The 16,421-nt window shown below is 35.5% G+C and overlaps 2 protein-coding genes across 2 annotated transcripts; one reads left to right on the top strand and one right to left on the bottom strand.

Moving 5' to 3' along the window:
• Positions 1–4,567: 4,567 nt before the first annotated feature.
• On the top strand, positions 4,568–8,150 carry LOC104115572 (putative kinase-like protein TMKL1). Its single transcript, XM_009626240.4, has 2 exons — positions 4,568–6,069; positions 7,301–8,150. The coding sequence occupies exons 1-2, from the start codon at positions 4,704–4,706 to the stop codon at positions 7,936–7,938; spliced, it is 2,004 nt and encodes a 667-aa protein (XP_009624535.1). The 5' UTR covers positions 4,568–4,703; the 3' UTR covers positions 7,939–8,150.
• Positions 8,151–10,210: 2,060 nt separating this feature from the next.
• Positions 10,211–15,459, bottom strand: LOC104115571 (probable pectate lyase 8). The gene is made up of 7 exons (XM_009626239.4): positions 15,191–15,459; positions 14,929–14,982; positions 14,372–14,449; positions 11,590–12,232; positions 11,391–11,494; positions 11,161–11,299; positions 10,211–11,028 (listed from the first exon to the last, which is right to left on the bottom strand). The coding sequence occupies exons 1-7, from the start codon at positions 15,265–15,267 to the stop codon at positions 10,807–10,809; spliced, it is 1,317 nt and encodes a 438-aa protein (XP_009624534.1). The 5' UTR covers positions 15,268–15,459; the 3' UTR covers positions 10,211–10,806.
• Positions 15,460–16,421: the final 962 nt, after the last annotated feature.

The raw sequence follows: 16,421 nt of genomic DNA on the forward strand, positions 1-16,421 counted from the left end.
TATGGAACTACAAAGCTCTTGTAAAGAAAGACACATTTGGAAATGCTAACAGTACTGTCAGGGAGGACACTGATAAATGCAAAAGTAGATAAATCTATGAATAATGCTTTTTTGTGTTCACCGAAAAGGAAACACAGCAGCAAATGGAGTAACTCTCAGTAAAGTTAAGAGGGTTCATTTCTTACTTCTGGCTATGCTCCTCCATTATATCTTTCCTTCACATTTAACTAGAAGTTTTGGGTTTGAATTATAAAAGTATTTTGGTAGAAAATATTTGCTTCCCTTAATATATTTATACAATATAAATTTGTATTAGTCGAATCAAAGATTTCAGATAACGAGTAGTAAATTGGAAAAAGAAATTATTGGTCAATGATTATAATTTTTCCAATAACAATTGGCCTTTATCATAATATTACATATCATCATCGCCTTTATCATAATATTACATATCATCATCACACAGTGCCAACTTCAATTGACCTAGCTAGTACCTAGTAAAGTAGATCTTCAAGGGAAGTTGGAACATTATATTGATGAAAATCATTTGAAGACGGTTGGCTGTTAATTGAATATAGCTTAATTATATTGGCCATTTAAATTTCGATCTAGAAAAGTACATACGAAAAGGGGGCTTGGAGACGCCGATCAAAATCAGCCAAAATCTTTTTAAATGGTGGTATACTATTAGAGCCATAAGAAAGTTTTCCCTTTTTTCCAAAAAAACAAAATAAGCGTTTGTTCATAAAAAATTTAATTTTTGCTTGAAGATGCATTTTAAAAAATTTCAAAAATTTTAAAAACTCCAAAAGACTGTTTTTCAAAAGTTTTACTCAAATACTCACAAAACTTCAAAAACAACCCAAAATTATATAATTATGTCCAAACACAACTCTAAATTTTAAATACCATTTTCACTTGAAAATATTTTTTCCCCTATTTTGGAATTTTACAATTCTTATGTCCAAACGCCCATTAAATATCAATCTATTTCTTGGATCTATAAAACACAAAAATAAACAAAATGATAGTCATATATAATACGTTCTAAGGGTGTGTTTGGTACGAAGGAAAATATTTTTTAAAAAATATTTTCATGGAAGATGAATGATTTTATTGCTTATTTTCCCTTGTTTGATTGGTGAGTGAAAAAAAAAATCGAAAAATATTTTCTAGTGTTTGATTAGAGAGTTTAAAATATTTTTAGAAAAATAGTTTTTTATGCTACTCTCCCCAACCCACTTTCCCCAAAATCTTCATGTTTCTTGTACTCCTTCCCCCTTGCCCCTCCGGGATTCTATTTTTTTCAAGAATTTAATTATTCTTTTCAAAATTCACACAAACCCAAAAGAACAAATGTGTTACTTTATTTTTTTTACACAAGAACAACGTTGAAATTTGAGCTTGATAACTAAAGAGAAAATATTTTTTAGTGTTGAAAATAAAAGTATCATTTCTACAACATGAAAAGAAATTACTCATTTTGTTGAATGAAAGAAAATACTTTTTGCACATCATGAAAAGAAAATACTTAGTTTATTGAAATGAAAGAAAATATTTTTTTACATCATGAAAAGAAAGTACTCGTTTTGTTAAAATGAAAAACATATTTTTTCAACATCATGAAAAAAAGTACTCGTTTTGTTGAAATGGAAGAAAATATTTTTTTGACATCATGAAAAAAAGTAGTCATTTGGCTGAAATGAAAGAAAATATTTTTTTTATATTATGAAAAGAATATACTCACTTTATTGAAATAAAAAAAAGTACTCTATTTACAATATGAAAAAAAAAATATTCTTAATAATATTTCTATTTAGGGTGGGGTGGTAGGCGAGGTTGGGGTGGGTGGGATGTGGTAAGGGAAATTTGAGGGGCGGTTGGGGTGGGTGGGCGGAGGGTGTTTTGGGGGTAGGATGGATGGCAGGTTGTCGAGGACTGGGAATAGGGTGAAGAATGTTGAAAAAGAATTTTGAAAAATATTTTCCATTCTTTAGATAGGAAAAATATTTTCTCCAATTGGAAGAATATGAGTTCATGAAAAAATATTTTTCAAAATATTTAAGTCAACCAAACATGGAAAAATTAGAAAATATTTTCCTTCCCACCAAACACACCCTAAATGTAGGCATCGTTTGCAGTATAAGCCTATAAGGGAAGAGATCCCAAAATCAAAATTGGTTATCCGTCTTTTTCCGTCGTGAAAGTAGCTAAAGTTTTCCCTCAGTTCCAAAAGAAATTGCTCTCTTATCAACTGAAAAGTTTAATATTAGCTTTTTTTCATAATGATATTTTCAAATATTTTTAACTATAATTATGTCTCTTAGTAATTTTGTGTAATTTTTAATTCTATAAATTTATTCAAAATATCAAGAAATCAATATTCAAATTTACACAAAGGTGGTTGTGTTTACTTTATACGCAGGAACTCATCATTTTTTTTTTTGGAATGAAGAAAGTGACATTTCGACAATAACATATCACACAACTTAATAAGTGGGTCCAATTAAAATTACCGAGTGTCAAATGAGCGAATTAAGCTAAATTTAGGTGAGTTAAACGGTTTGTTGAATCAATAAACAAGTTTGCACATGGTTCGCACAAAATTTAATTGGGTCAGGATGGTTGGGTTAATTTTGTATATTAAACAAAGTGTCGTAACTCAATCCCTGCAAGTCCAAATTATTTTTTCGTTTATTTATTTATTAATTTTTATTTGTTTAATTACCAATCATATAACAGAAGTTTTTTCCTTTATTTATTATGATTATATCTAAACAATAAAATCTAATAAATTATTTGTTTAGTTGCTCTAGTCACGCGAGCGTCACTTTTCCTTTAGTATGTATTGCAACGGATGGACAATGTGCTCTCCCTTTAATTGATGACTAGTGACCCACAAATAATATTTGGCCCATATGTTATTCATTTTCAAAAAGATACCGTTCCACGATATAAATTTATCATGATTAAGCAATAAATTGCTGTAAAAATATGTACGTATTAGTTAATTATAATTATAAATATATTTATGAAAGTATATTTTATGTATTTATGTAAAACACGGCCACCGTTGGCACTTAATAACGGAAAATCTGGGGACACGTGTGGGCCCCAATATAGTCAAATACACTTGACCTTCCTCGTTTACCTAATAGCTGTCGTTTAGGAAATCATCTCCTTTCTCCTTTTTTCTCATTTCTCAAAGGAAAGGAAGATACCAATGCTTTTTGAAAATTAAGACAAAACAAAATCAGCAGTTCCAAAGACAAGCGTGCCGTGCCGATTTTTGTTAAGTAAAAGTCATATACATATTGACAGCATATCTGATACTCCTCACACTTTTGCATTCCCTCACCCTTCATTATTCACTATATTACGTTACTTAAACTCTTTTAAAAGCTATAGAATGCGTAAAATAGTATAGTTTTGAAGGAGCCATAATATTTTTAAAAAGTCTAAGCAATAGAGATTATTTATCGCAAATTTTAAACTCTATAATGTTTACATATTGACTAGTGTTGAAAGAGAGAATTTGTAATTAAAATCAATCAACTAGATATCAAATTAATTAAAGTAGTGCAAATCGGAACGAATCTCAACCCATAAATTTTAAATTTTGAATTTGCTTCGGTGCAAATAATTTTACTCTATATTATTTGAAGTTATTCATACCTTTACCGCCAGTAAATAGTTTCGCATTTGCCCTTAACTTCAATAGAGTTCCAATATTAATTTGGTAGATTGGACGTGTCGAAATTCTTTGCGTAAAGATTCATGTTTATTTCTTTAGTACCAATTATGATCTAAAATTACAACAACAATGAATTTAGTAAAATTTTATAGGTGGGGTCTGAAGAGGGTAATGTCATAGACCTTATTCTATCTTGAAAAGGTAGAGAGACTATTTTTGATAGGCTCTCGGCTAAGAAAACTATGATAAAAAATCCTTTGTTATACTTCAGATTGAGCTCGTAAGTGAAACAATAAGTACGAGATGCTTTATTAATAATAAAAATATTAAGGAACCAAATATAAAAGGATCGAATTAAATATTTATTATAATAGATGGATATTTTTTGAAATTTTATGAGTGAAAACTTTTTTACTAAATATTGTCTTAAATCAATTTTTGGGAACTTGAATTTTTCAGTTTAATTTGTTTTTAATAACTGATCATATACAACAACAACCCAGTATAATTTCACTAGTGGGGTCTGAGGAAGATAGTGTGTACGCAGACCTTACTTTACCTCGGGGTAGAGATGCTGTTTTCGATAGATCCTCGGCTCCCGCACTCCAAGAACTCACCACCTTACTCTTGGGGTGACTCGAACTCACAACCTCTTGGTTGAAAGTGGAGGGTGTTCATCACTAAAACAACCTGATATACTATGAACAAATAATATTTTCAAAAGAATTTTGAAAAAAAATCATTAAAATTTATGGCCAAACGGAGCTAAAATATTTCACATTGTTTAACTAGTTTTATGTCGAGTTTAGCTGACTGTGTTTTTATGAAGCCCTTGTTATGCTTATAATTATTGAGATTAAATGAAAGCTGCGAGTTTGTGGAGAGCTGGTTTGTAGTAAAAAAAAGTTGTCAGCTTTCCCAAAAAGAAAAACCCCAACAAAGAGCTCTCCACTTCCCACACTCATCACACTCCTCTTTTACTTGTGTCTTTTTCCTCTTCACTTCATTCATGGCACTTCAGAGGCTGCTTCTCTCCTTGTACATTCTCTTTTTCATAGCCTTGTACACTTCTTCTTCTGCTGCATCTGATGTTGAGCTTCTCTTGCAAATGATCAAACCCTCACTTCAGGGCAGTTCAGAGAACTTGTTGTTATCTTCTTGGAACACTTCAGTTCCCCTCTGTCAATGGCGAGGTCTCAAATGGGTTTTCACTAATGGAACTTCTTTACTCTGCACTGACCTCTCTTCACCTCAGTGGACAAGTCTTTTGCTTTACAGAAACCCATCTTTGCATCTTGTTTCTCTTCAGTTGCCATCAGCTAATCTCTCTGGAACACTCCCAAGAGAGCTTGGTGAGCTTTCAACATTACAAAGTCTCTATCTTGGTGTTAATTCACTACATGGGAACATCCCTCTTGAGCTTGGCTACAGCTCTTCTCTCTCTGATATTGAGTTGAGTAGCAACACTCTGAGTGGGACAGTTCCAGCTTCAATATGGAATCTTTGTGACAGGCTTGTTTCTCTCAAGATTCATGGTAATTCTTTGTCTGGTTCTCTTCCTAACCCTGCATTGCCTGATGCTACTTGTAAGAATTTGCAGTTTCTTGATTTTGGGGAAAACATGTTTTCTGGGAATTTTCCTGAATTTATAACTAGGTTTAATGGCCTTAAGGATCTTGATTTGGGGGATAACAATTTTTCTGGGCCAGTTCCTGAGGCATTAGCTGCATTAAAGCTGGAAAAATTGAATCTTTCACACAATAATTTTAGTGGGGTGTTGCCAAATTTTGGGGAATCAAAGTTTGGTGTGGAGGTTTTTGAGGGGAACAATCCTACTCTTTGTGGGCATCCTTTAGGGCCTTGTAGTGGAAGCTCTGGTTTGAGTCCTGGTGCAATTGCTGGTATTGTTATTGGTTTGATGAGTGCAATGGTGGTTGTGGTGTCATTGTTGATTGGATATTTTCAAGGGAAAAAGAGGAAACATGCAGATGAAGAAGAGGATGAGTTTGAGGAAGTTGAAGATGAGGAAACTGGTGGTGGTGGTGGTGGTGGTGAGGGGAAGTTGATCTTGTTTCAAGGGGGTGAGCATCTGACACTGGAGGATGTGCTGAATGCGACGGGGCAAGTGATGGAGAAGACTAGTTATGGGACTATTTATAAGGCAAAATTAGCTGATGGTGGAACCATTGCTTTGAGGTTGTTGAGGGAAGGCAGTTGTAAGGATGGAGGGTCATGTTTACATGTGATTAAACAGCTGGGAAAAGTTAGACATGAGAATTTGATTCCTTTGAGAGCCTTCTATCAAGGGAAGAGAGGGGAAAAGCTTCTCATTTATGATTATCTCCCCAACAGAAATCTTCATGAGCTTTTACATGGTAAATTCTTAGCTTATTTATGCTCTCAAATCATGTTTACTCTTTCAAGTTCTACTAACGAAAATCAACGCAAGTGTACTCATGTCTCATGTAGATGGATATTTCTGATTGTGATGAATTGAAATTCTTGTATTACTCATTGCTTCATGTGTGTGGAGCAATATAAAGGATTAATGCTTTTAAACCACAGAAATTAATAAAGGTAAGTAGCAGCAGATTGTTAGTCTCATATTTAGTACCTTGGACCTTTTGCTTGAGGGACACTGAAATATGTGGGCTACAAGTTGCAGCCTCCTCCTCAAGGTTTGGTCGTAATTGGAATATTAGTGCATAATTAGATCAATGAAACGACCATGAAAATATAAATCTTATTGAATCAACATCTTAAGAGTAACTGGATTAGTAATCGAATGTACCTAATAGAGATAAGAAGTCACAGGAATAGCGAGAATGTTTCACTTATTCTGACCTCTATAGATAAGTTAATCCTACGGTCCTACATCTATCCTCTCCTGTGCTTAATCTTGCATTTTTTATGTGCTCTTCATACACGAACTACCATGAGTACCTGTTTTGCCAACAAAGAAAAAGTAGCCCCATTATATTTGCTTACTCATCCAACCAAAAAACAAAATAGTCCATTATCTCTAAACTGGGATGTCACTATGCCTAGGCCAACCATTTATCTATTTTTTTATTTTCAAGAACTGTGTAGCCCTAGATAAACTGATGATAGCTCATTTCCCAGCATTTAAGCTTGGACAAGTAAGCTTCACTCATTCTTTTACAAGCTTCATGCATGCCTAAAGATGTTGTGGCTGTTTCAGCGTGCTTTCCACCTTAATTTTCTCTGCAAGTTTTGCACCGTCACTGTCTTAAAGAATATCGGTCAGGCATAGGAAGAAATATTGGGAAGTTGTGGTAAACGAAGGTATAGGTGACCGCATCTTCTGCACTTTGTTCTGGTAATCTTCCGTCTTTAAGAAGAATTAGTATTACTTTTTAATCAGCGAAAGCAATATGTTGATTTTGGCTCTAAGCAATCCTTGTAAAGTGGATTTGGATAGTATTAAATCGCACCATTTGACTTTCAGAACCTAATATAGTCACAATTATTGTGGCTGTTTCTGTATTGTGAGTTGTGAATGATAACATTGAAGGACGAGTAAATTTGATTAGGATATATTTTTTGATCAGTAATTTGATTATGATATTTCCTGATTGTGTTCAGAATCAAGAGTTGGGAAGCCAGTATTGAACTGGGCTAGGCGACACAAAATAGCATTGGGCATAGCCAGAGGACTAGCACACCTTCATGGTCTAGAAACCCCCATTACCCATGGGAATGTTAGGTCAAAGAATGTTCTTGTCGATGAATTCTTTGTTGCCAGGCTTACTGAATTTGGACTTGACAAGATAATGATCCCAGCTGTAGCTGATGAAATCATAGCACTCGCAAAAGCCGATGGTTACAAGCCACCAGAGCTGCAAAGGATGAAGAAGTGCAGTTCGAGAACTGATGTTTATGCTTTTGGGATCCTACTACTGGAGATTCTGCTAGGAAAGAAGCCTGGAAAGAATGGAAGAAATGGCGACAACGTTGATTTGCCTGCACTAGTGAAAGTAGCCGTTTTGGAGGAAACGACGATGGAGGTATTCGACGTGGAGCTTCTGAAGGGAATTAGGAATCCGATGGAAGAAGGTTTGGTACAAGCCTTGAGACTTGCAATGGGTTGTTGTGCTCCTGTGGCTACTGTTAGGCCGTCGATGGAAGAAGTAGTAAGGCAGTTAGAGGAGAACAGACCGAGAAACCGGTCAGCTTTGTACAGCCCTGCTGAAACTAGGAGTGGAAGTGGTACTCCCTTTTAAGCTCATGTTGTGATTTTAGTAATGAATATTGTCTCATATTATGCCTCTTTTTTTCTCCTAAAGGAGAGGGCTAAATGGTTATAGCTTTCTTACTCTTTCAACTATTTACCCTTGGCTTTTCATTGTTAGGAAGATATTTTATTTTGACAATAGACAATGTGTCACATTAGGCATCAAATTGGATATTATAAGGGTGCTTTTATTTCTTTCAATTTGTCCCTGAAACTAAGCCATCTTCAGTAAGATAATGATACAAAAGGAACTTCAATGTGCTCCAAATTTTAGATTGTGTGGGGTCAAAAAAGATTTAATTTTCTCCATCATTTCTATGGAATAATGATAGTCCGGTAAGCAAGGTAAACATAAAGCTGACGATTTTAAGCTTCTTAGGAAACCACCACAAAAGTTATTGAAGCCCAACACAACTAGATTCATAGACAGTAAAGGGCTACTGATGGACTGGTCCTTACGCTGGTGCTAATGGACTACTTCAACGAGATAATCGGGTACTGAGCAAAAGCCCAGTAAGAGAATAAATTAGTCATGTTTGGATTTTAAAGCGTTCTCTTCTTCTTCTTCTCTACGTACGAGGTGTAAGTAGGGGTGTTCATAAAATCCAAAAAATAGAACCAAACCAACCAAACAAATTGATACTTTTTTTTATTTTGTTTGGTTTTGAATTTTAAAAACCGATCAAATTTGGTTTTGTTTTTATTTTAATAAAAAAAATAATCGAAAAAAACCCAAACCAAACCGACTATAGAAATAGTTATTTAAAATTTATTATTACACACACACATGTACATTTTAATTTATTTTGTGTGTGTGTGTGTTTATTTTTATACGAAGTTTCTAATCTTTTATGGTATATTTTAATAGTTTGCACTTTTAGTCTATATATATGTGTGTGTGTATGTGTGTGTGTGTGTTTATTTTTATACAAAGTTTCTAATCTTTTATGGTACATTTTAATAGTTTGCACTTTTAGTCTAGTTCTTTGCTATTATAATAATCTAGTTCTTTGCCTTTTCATTCTAGTTTGATTGGTAGTTTTCTTTTGCCAAGTACAAGAATCTATTTCATGTTAAAAATAATCTACTTTCAACTGAGTCCTAAAATTATTCATCACTATTTGGTTCAATTATCATCAATATATCTTGAGGTAAATGATAGATTTCTCAAATAGCAATTGGTTTGATAGTGTTACGTTGAAAATGTAGTCGCCGAAATATGTGTTTGGTAGTATATGTCTCATATCTAAAAAACAACTGATAAATAACCGAAAAACCGACATAAACCGAATCGATAAAAAACCAACTTAATTGGTTTGGTTTGGTTCCAATATTTTAAAAAACGACTTAGTTGGCATGGTTTCTTTTTCGGGAAAAATCGATCAAATCTGAACCCTAGGTGTAAGTAGAGAAGTAGGTGAATTGGTAAGAGGATGTAAATTCAAGAGTTTAATGTGAGGATGAACTTATGAATGTAGATTCCCTCATTTCTGTGATGTACCAAGTGCCTTAATATACTCTAGTTGTCAATTTGGGGTAGGTTAGTTCATTGGGATGATTGCCTTTCATTTTTGCCTTTAAAGATCCGGGAAAAGGTTAAACAGACAGATCCTCAACTTTACCTTGGCTTGCTTCCATCAGTACTCAGAAGACAGCATGGCCCATTCAATAAGTCTGAATTGTCCTGCCTCCATTTGATTCTGAATTTTCCTCTCATTTTGTTACAAGGGAAGCCAATTTTAATGAATTCAAGCTGGCGGAGAGCTTGATTACTGCTCCAATTTATCAATGGAGCAATGTCATTCAATTCGTTGTAGATTTGGCTACGTGAAGTAGGCCTCACTCGCTCTTTTGCTCCCTTGTCACTTTTTTCTTTTTTCAGGCAAACTCTTCAACTCGTTCGTACACAGAGAGTTGTTCCCCCCCTTTAATTTGTAAGTACGCTATCTTCAATTGGTAAGTAAGGATACCTTAGGAGTTTCAAGTTATGGTTGCTCCAGTGCATTAATGGTGAAGTACTTCACATGGCAGTGTGCAGTAGAGGCTGGGAAGCCAGCAAGATACTTGTGGGCAAGAAATTGGCATGTTTTGTACTATCCTGCCTAATCACATGCAATCCTTGTGGCATCCATATCTTCCAAAACATGTTTGGCACAACAATTCACTTTACTGCAATACTCACTATTAAGGCCAAGGAAAACTGTAATTGCCATCATAATAACTCAACATTCATTCCTTGACATTTACAATAGGGGGAAAAGTAAAAAAGAAATAGGCAGCAATAACTTGAATTATGAAGCAAAACTATAAATAATTACATTATATAGGATGACAGTTTCAGCAATTAAAGCTAAACATTTTTAACAATAAACCAGAAAATCAACTTTAATCTTTTTTTTTTGGTTTCTTTTTCATATGTGTCTGCAATCATTAATACTATGCTTCTAAATGGTTCATATTGAGAGGAGAAGGAAAAAAAGTCCATTTCCTATCAACCATATGCAAGATATGTAGTTTGCTGATCAAGATTGTAAAGCAAGCTTGGTAGAAGAGAAGGATAAATGATTCCAAGGAGAGAAGGACAACACTTCAGCACCTGTTCCATAGATCCTCGAGTTTATTTTCCCGTTGAAGCAGAGCGAGGTTGAACGCCTGCTGCACTGGTACATTAGACAGGTGGAACAATGGACAAGGGGATTCAAATGTGTAAAATAAAAATATATTTCTTGCTGGTGATGTTTAGGTAGAGAAGGAATTAGAATTGGAGAAAATTGGCTAGATTACGTGACAATTTCACTGGACAGGTAAAAGTAAATATGTGATTGTGTTCATCACCAAATGTTCAATGTCTTAGACATTAACATTGGCGGCCCCTGCGGCAGGTAAGTGCACCAGCATTTGAGGTAAGAGTGCCAACTAGTGAAGAGGACTTGGCTGCTAAGCTTGATGCCCTAGCATAACTGGCTCCAGCGCCGCGTCCGGATGGGGTAAAGTAGGCTCCATTAAGCATAAGGTCTCCATCTGATCTCCAGTTCCAACTCTTCCACGTTCCTTCTGATGGCTCCACTCTATGTGTCACCTGCCAACCAAAATTCCACCCAACTTCAATAACTTCTTTCTAAACTAAGAATATTTCAGTTTTAAGACTTTTAGCCCCTTCGACTTATGCTAACCTAATTACCAAAAAAAGCAGCAAAAGTTAGAAACAAACCTGTTTGGCAAAAGGGTTGGCTGGGGCAAGGTATCTGTTGCCTTGGCTGTTAATTGTAGGAGAAGCACTGCCACCAATAGCATACATCTCCCAGTGTGTATAGTCATTGTTCACCACATGGAAATAACCATGTCTACACCTGCATATCCATCATTTTGTAATACTTTTAGCTAAGAAGAGATGACAAAAAATGTTTAAGTGGAACAGAACAAATTTTACCACACATGTACCTTGGCATTCTCTGAATGAGACCCTCACCAAAATGGTTGTAGGCAATAGTCACTTGCATAATCTTGTCTCTAACATAGGAGTCGCTGTGACCCAATAGCATCACCTGTTTATTAACCAATAGTTAGTCTTTGACCGAAAACGTCGATCATTTGAATCGACTAAAGTTACTGCACACAGGTACAAAAGAAATTAATTAACCTCATTGTGGTGGGTAAAATAATTGTTGGAGATGGTAATCGCAGTCGATCCCATGATAGCATCAATGAGGCCATCAGCACAGTTAGCGAGAGAGTTGTGATCAACCCAAACGTGGCTGGACCCAAAGATGGAAATGGCATCACCATCAGCCATTGTCCTCCAACCATAATGACTTGGCGAGCTACGAACCATGGCATTACCAGTTGGTTTACAATCATGAATATTGATGCCATGAATAATGATATTAGTAACAAATTGGACAGTTATGCAAGCCCCATTGGCAATGTGGACATTGACACCGCGTCCATCAATTGTCTTGAAACTGTTCATAATCAATTCTTGCTTAAGGGTAATGACCATGTCCCGTTTAAACACAATCCACAATGGCCTGTCCTGAATTACAGCATGACGAAGTGTTCCGGGTCTGGGATTTACGGGGTCGTCGTCACCAGAGTCGGTGACAACATAGTACTTGCCATCGCGGCCCCCAATGGCATTGCGTCCAAATCCAATAGCACAATCAGCTAGGCGCTTGCGGTTACGTTGCCAATTGCGGTCACAGCGCCAGCAATCGTCAATAGGATTTCCAGTTCCACATGAGAAAAAACCCAATTTCCTCCTTTCTGTACTATTCCGAATGCTCCTGTATAATCAAGAATCAAGAATTTGTAATTAAAGGTAAGAAATAGCTAAACCTGATATAATGGCTAGTATAACGCCACCCATCAAATAGTTCCAACTTCTTCGTGGCAAAATCAAGAACCATGGTAAGAATTCCTCACTTATTCATTTACTACAAGTGTTTACCAATTTAGTCGTGAGTAATTCTAGTATATACTTTTTGATAAGCATAGAAGAGTTACGGCGCAACAGTAAAAGTTGACACACGAGGGTTCTAGCTGATGGGAGCTCAATGCACTTTTTTTTTTATTCGATAAGCTAAGTAGTGAATTATCAAAGGCAGCAAGTAGCAAAATTAAAATTGGCCGATTGGACATGGACAAAAATAGAAATATCTTTTGAGGTCAAGTTAGTTAGTGAAGTGATAAAAGTGGGTAGTGTAATACGGTCCATACGGAACGGTACTCTTCACTTTTTCCTTGTACAATAATTAACAAATATATTCAAATTAAATCTATAAGGTGGGCTGATAAATGCATCCAAGTGTCGGTAGGGTAAGTCTTTATTAACAGACAAGTGTCATTTAATATGGGGATGGGGTTATGTCAGTACAGGCAGCTGCTTGGATCTTGGATTTGCCGGTGTGAGCCCAGATCTGATCGTTTTTGAGCTCATGCCCTTTGACAGGCTGGGAGACGCCACAAAGTACAGAGCCAACACCATATTTGCGTGGCTTACTATTTGTGGGAATGCAGATCCCTCTTGTAAAAATCACTGTGGTTCCTCTTTTGCTACATACATAACTACGAAGAGTTTGATCTACAAATTGGTGATTTAAGATTAGTGTGCCATTTAATTAGGCCGTCAGATCCTTTTACTTCAAACGGTCTCACCTTGAACTCATATACACCGATAATGTAATTTTTCTCTTAAAAAAATAATGTTGTTTAACTTGATATAACATGTAACTAAATTGTCTTATTTTTCCAGGTTACTAATTAATCATATCTTTTGTGGATGGTTACATGAAATTAATTAACATTTGCAAGAACTAAAGTGCGGATAAGATAATGATTTTCAACAAAGGATCTAAAATTTGCAGCTAAAAATGGTTTCAGATGCTAACTTATAAGTACTCAAAAACAGGGGAAGAGATGCATAGGCCATAAGTCCTTCTTGTTTGGGGTGTTCGATCTCTTTAATGCTTAGCGGGGAATTAGTTTGGTTTGTCACCTGGCCACGTGATAAAGCAATATGGGAATGGTTTTTGGCCTGTGATTTCCGTATAAGATGGGCACAAGGGGAGACATTAACACACACATGCATGAGGCTTTACATTTTAATAAAAGCATATTTAAGAGAGGCACGTGATAGAAAGATAAGTTAAACCCAAAACCAATGTGCACTGATATGTAAAGGCACCTTCTCTGCTCTCTCTCTCTACATGAAAGATGGATAACAGGAAAGAAAAAGACACATGAAACTAATCAAAATGTTGCGTGATGCGCGGATCTGGCAACAAGAGCATGTGAAAACAAAAAGGGAAAAAAGGAGATACTACAACTTATGACTAACATGGCCTTATGCTAATCAATGATTAAATTCTCCAAAAAGGTATTTCGAGTTCCGTACTAATACCGGATTGGATGCCTAAATATATTTTCACGTTACCCAAAGCAAAAATTTTAATTTGTCCAAACTGATTTTTCTGATTAATTTAGTAACATGATTAATTAAACTAATCATGCTCATAAAGGCTGCCATAGGGCGGTTTTGGCGCATTGCATGTGCATTATATTCTTTAAGACAGAGATGTTCAGTAATCTCTTTTACTGTCAAAATGAGAGCAGGGGATGAATTTGGGCAGGGAATGCCCTTGCAAGCAGCGGGAATTGGACTGGGGAAAATTAAGTTAGGTGGAAAATGCTGTACATTAAAGAGTAACTGTGACAATGCATTTCATTTTGTGGTATTGATGTATGTACGGATCATGTGAGGGTTCAATTATTTCATATCCTAGTACAGTTCATTAACTGTAAACACATGAATGCTGATAGGAAGGGTAATGGGAAATAAATTTAAAACAAATTATGAATTTTAAATACTATACTAGTGATAAAATATTAGCATCTTGATGATAGAGAAAGCAGAGAGAACTTACATGTCTACCATGGAAGCAACCATTTCTGGATCATCTACAGCATGTTTTTCATGGTTTGGTACGTTTTCTTCACTTAACCTGTAATGATATTAAGCAAATTGAATGTTAGGAACAGAGCAACTTGAGTCTTTCACTTCATAAAAATGACATTAAATTTGAGTTTTGACTTGTTCGTAATATGATATTCTAGATTAAGACTTGGGTGAATCTACATTGAGAATCACAACTTGGAAGATACTGGTTGGAGAGTGGACTGAGGGAATTTAATTCTTCTAAAGCTCTTCTGATATAAAATTCATACGTGGAAGAAGTAGAGATAATGAGTTTTAGCGCCTAATGTGGCGGTGGAGGAGAACATTTATGGTGCGCAGTTATTGTCCTGGAATTTGGAGTCACTGGACGAACGGGCTCAAGTCTTAACGTACGGAGTTATTGAACCAAAATTTCCAGATCCAATCTATGCGATCAATATCGTATTCTAGATTCTAGAATGCGGATTGATTTTTAACTGATTCTACATGCACCAGTATACTGTACGAGGAGAATCGAAAATCTACCTGTTCGCCATTGTCGAGTTGTTTAAGCTCTGAAATTGCTTTGCTTCTTCAGGACTGCAAATGAAACAAAAAACGAAATCCAATGAGCAAATAGTAATTAGCGGAGTTTAGCTCAAAGAGCAGATGAGTAGTATTCAGCACACTCAAATTCAGAAATTATCTAGCAAATGCAGAAATTCCATCCAATAAACAAAGAAATCAATTCATTTGCTTTGACATTGCCGAAAATGAGCTTCTGAAACAATGAAACCACTTCAATTACCTGTTACTGGCACTGACATTGATGACTAGCATTGTCACAACCAGCAATGATAGACATGATCTCCAAGAGACCGCCATTGGAGAAATATCTCAATAGTCTCCAAAAGCACTGCTTTATGCAATGTATGTGATTCTCTTTCAGAAAATTGAAGGAAAATGGTGGAGGAAATTGAGCCCGAGATAAAGCTTCAATGGAGGAAACCTTTTTATAGGAGAAATAAGAAGAGAGAGATAAATAGCGGGAGGTGCTGTGGTTGCCTAACTTTGACACTGTTCATTATACTTAACCCGGGTTTACTATCTATGATTGGGGTTAGGTTAAATTCAACTAAAACTGCTTATTAAAGCGTTTTGCTTTCAAAATAAACAGAGAAATAGGAATTGCCTAATTTCTTGCTGTCTTGTTAACCTTTGAACTAATGTTACTATTAGAATTTAATTTGTGAATTACTACTGACTACCCAACTGTCTTTTTGAAAATTAAAAAAAATGAATTCACTTATTCCCATACTCTAAGAGAAAATAGTTAGGATAACCACTTCTTATTTGGAGAGCCTACAAATGATAACAAGTTGTGTTAAAACAACTTAATTAAGCTGACAATTTAAAGAATATTTTTTGTTATGAGCAGCTATTTGTATTAAATTTTATAGGTAGTCTGATAATGTAAAATTTTCTACTCGGTGTATAAAAGTTAAAGAATTAGAAATGTATAGTATTTTATTTTTCATCTAATATCCATTTCGTACTAATAAAAATAAATCAGTGGTTATAGTGTTTTAAGTTAAATCAACCCACTTAACACCTTATACCTAACTAAACTGCCGCTGACTCACACAGACGTCGTTTCTCTACATAAAATTTCACTTCGTTTTCAGTTTTCGCTCACTCGTGCCAACCTGCGTCGGTTACTCACGTGCCACACTCTTTAATAGTTCCATTTCTCTTCTCTTCTTCTCTGTCTGAAATTAAATTCAACCACCTACAAACGTTTTTAGCTGAATTTATTCACCGCATATGTAGGGACCACGTTTTCCACCTCAGCAATAGCTGTTTCACTCGCGGAGGACGGTGCTGTTCTGTACTCGCTCAAATACGTGGGAGGTGTTGACGAACTTCCTAAATTTCGCGGAACCCGTACGGCATTGTCTCTGTTATTGATTCCTTGACTTTGAAATTTCTGGGCCAATTGACACGTGTCGGTTTGCGTACGTTTTTTCAAGAGGTTGCCA

Source organism: Nicotiana tomentosiformis, chromosome 1 (genome assembly GCF_000390325.3).
Source record: "Nicotiana tomentosiformis chromosome 1, ASM39032v3, whole genome shotgun sequence".
In the NCBI taxonomy this organism is placed as follows: Eukaryota; Viridiplantae; Streptophyta; class Magnoliopsida; order Solanales; family Solanaceae; genus Nicotiana; species Nicotiana tomentosiformis.

What these genes read in the sequence shown, in the direction of transcription:
- LOC104115572 (XM_009626240.4), top strand. Translation starts at nt 4,704, where the DNA reads ATGGCACTTCAGAGGCTGCTTCTCTCCTTGTACATTCTCTTTTTCATA. An exon ending in TCTTCATGAGCTTTTACATG is followed by an intron (nt 6,070 to 7,300) that starts GTAAATTCTTAG and finishes GATTGTGTTCAG; the next exon opens with AATCAAGAGTTGGGAAGCCA.
- LOC104115571 (XM_009626239.4), bottom strand. Translation starts at nt 15,267, where the DNA reads ATGGCGGTCTCTTGGAGATCATGTCTATCATTGCTGGTTGTGACAATG. An exon ending in AACTCGACAATGGCGAACAG is followed by an intron (nt 14,450 to 14,928) that starts GTAGATTTTCGA and finishes ATATCATTACAG; the next exon opens with GTTAAGTGAAGAAAACGTAC. An exon ending in CCAACCCTTTTGCCAAACAG is followed by an intron (nt 11,029 to 11,160) that starts GTTTGTTTCTAA and finishes TTTGGTTGGCAG; the next exon opens with GTGACACATAGAGTGGAGCC.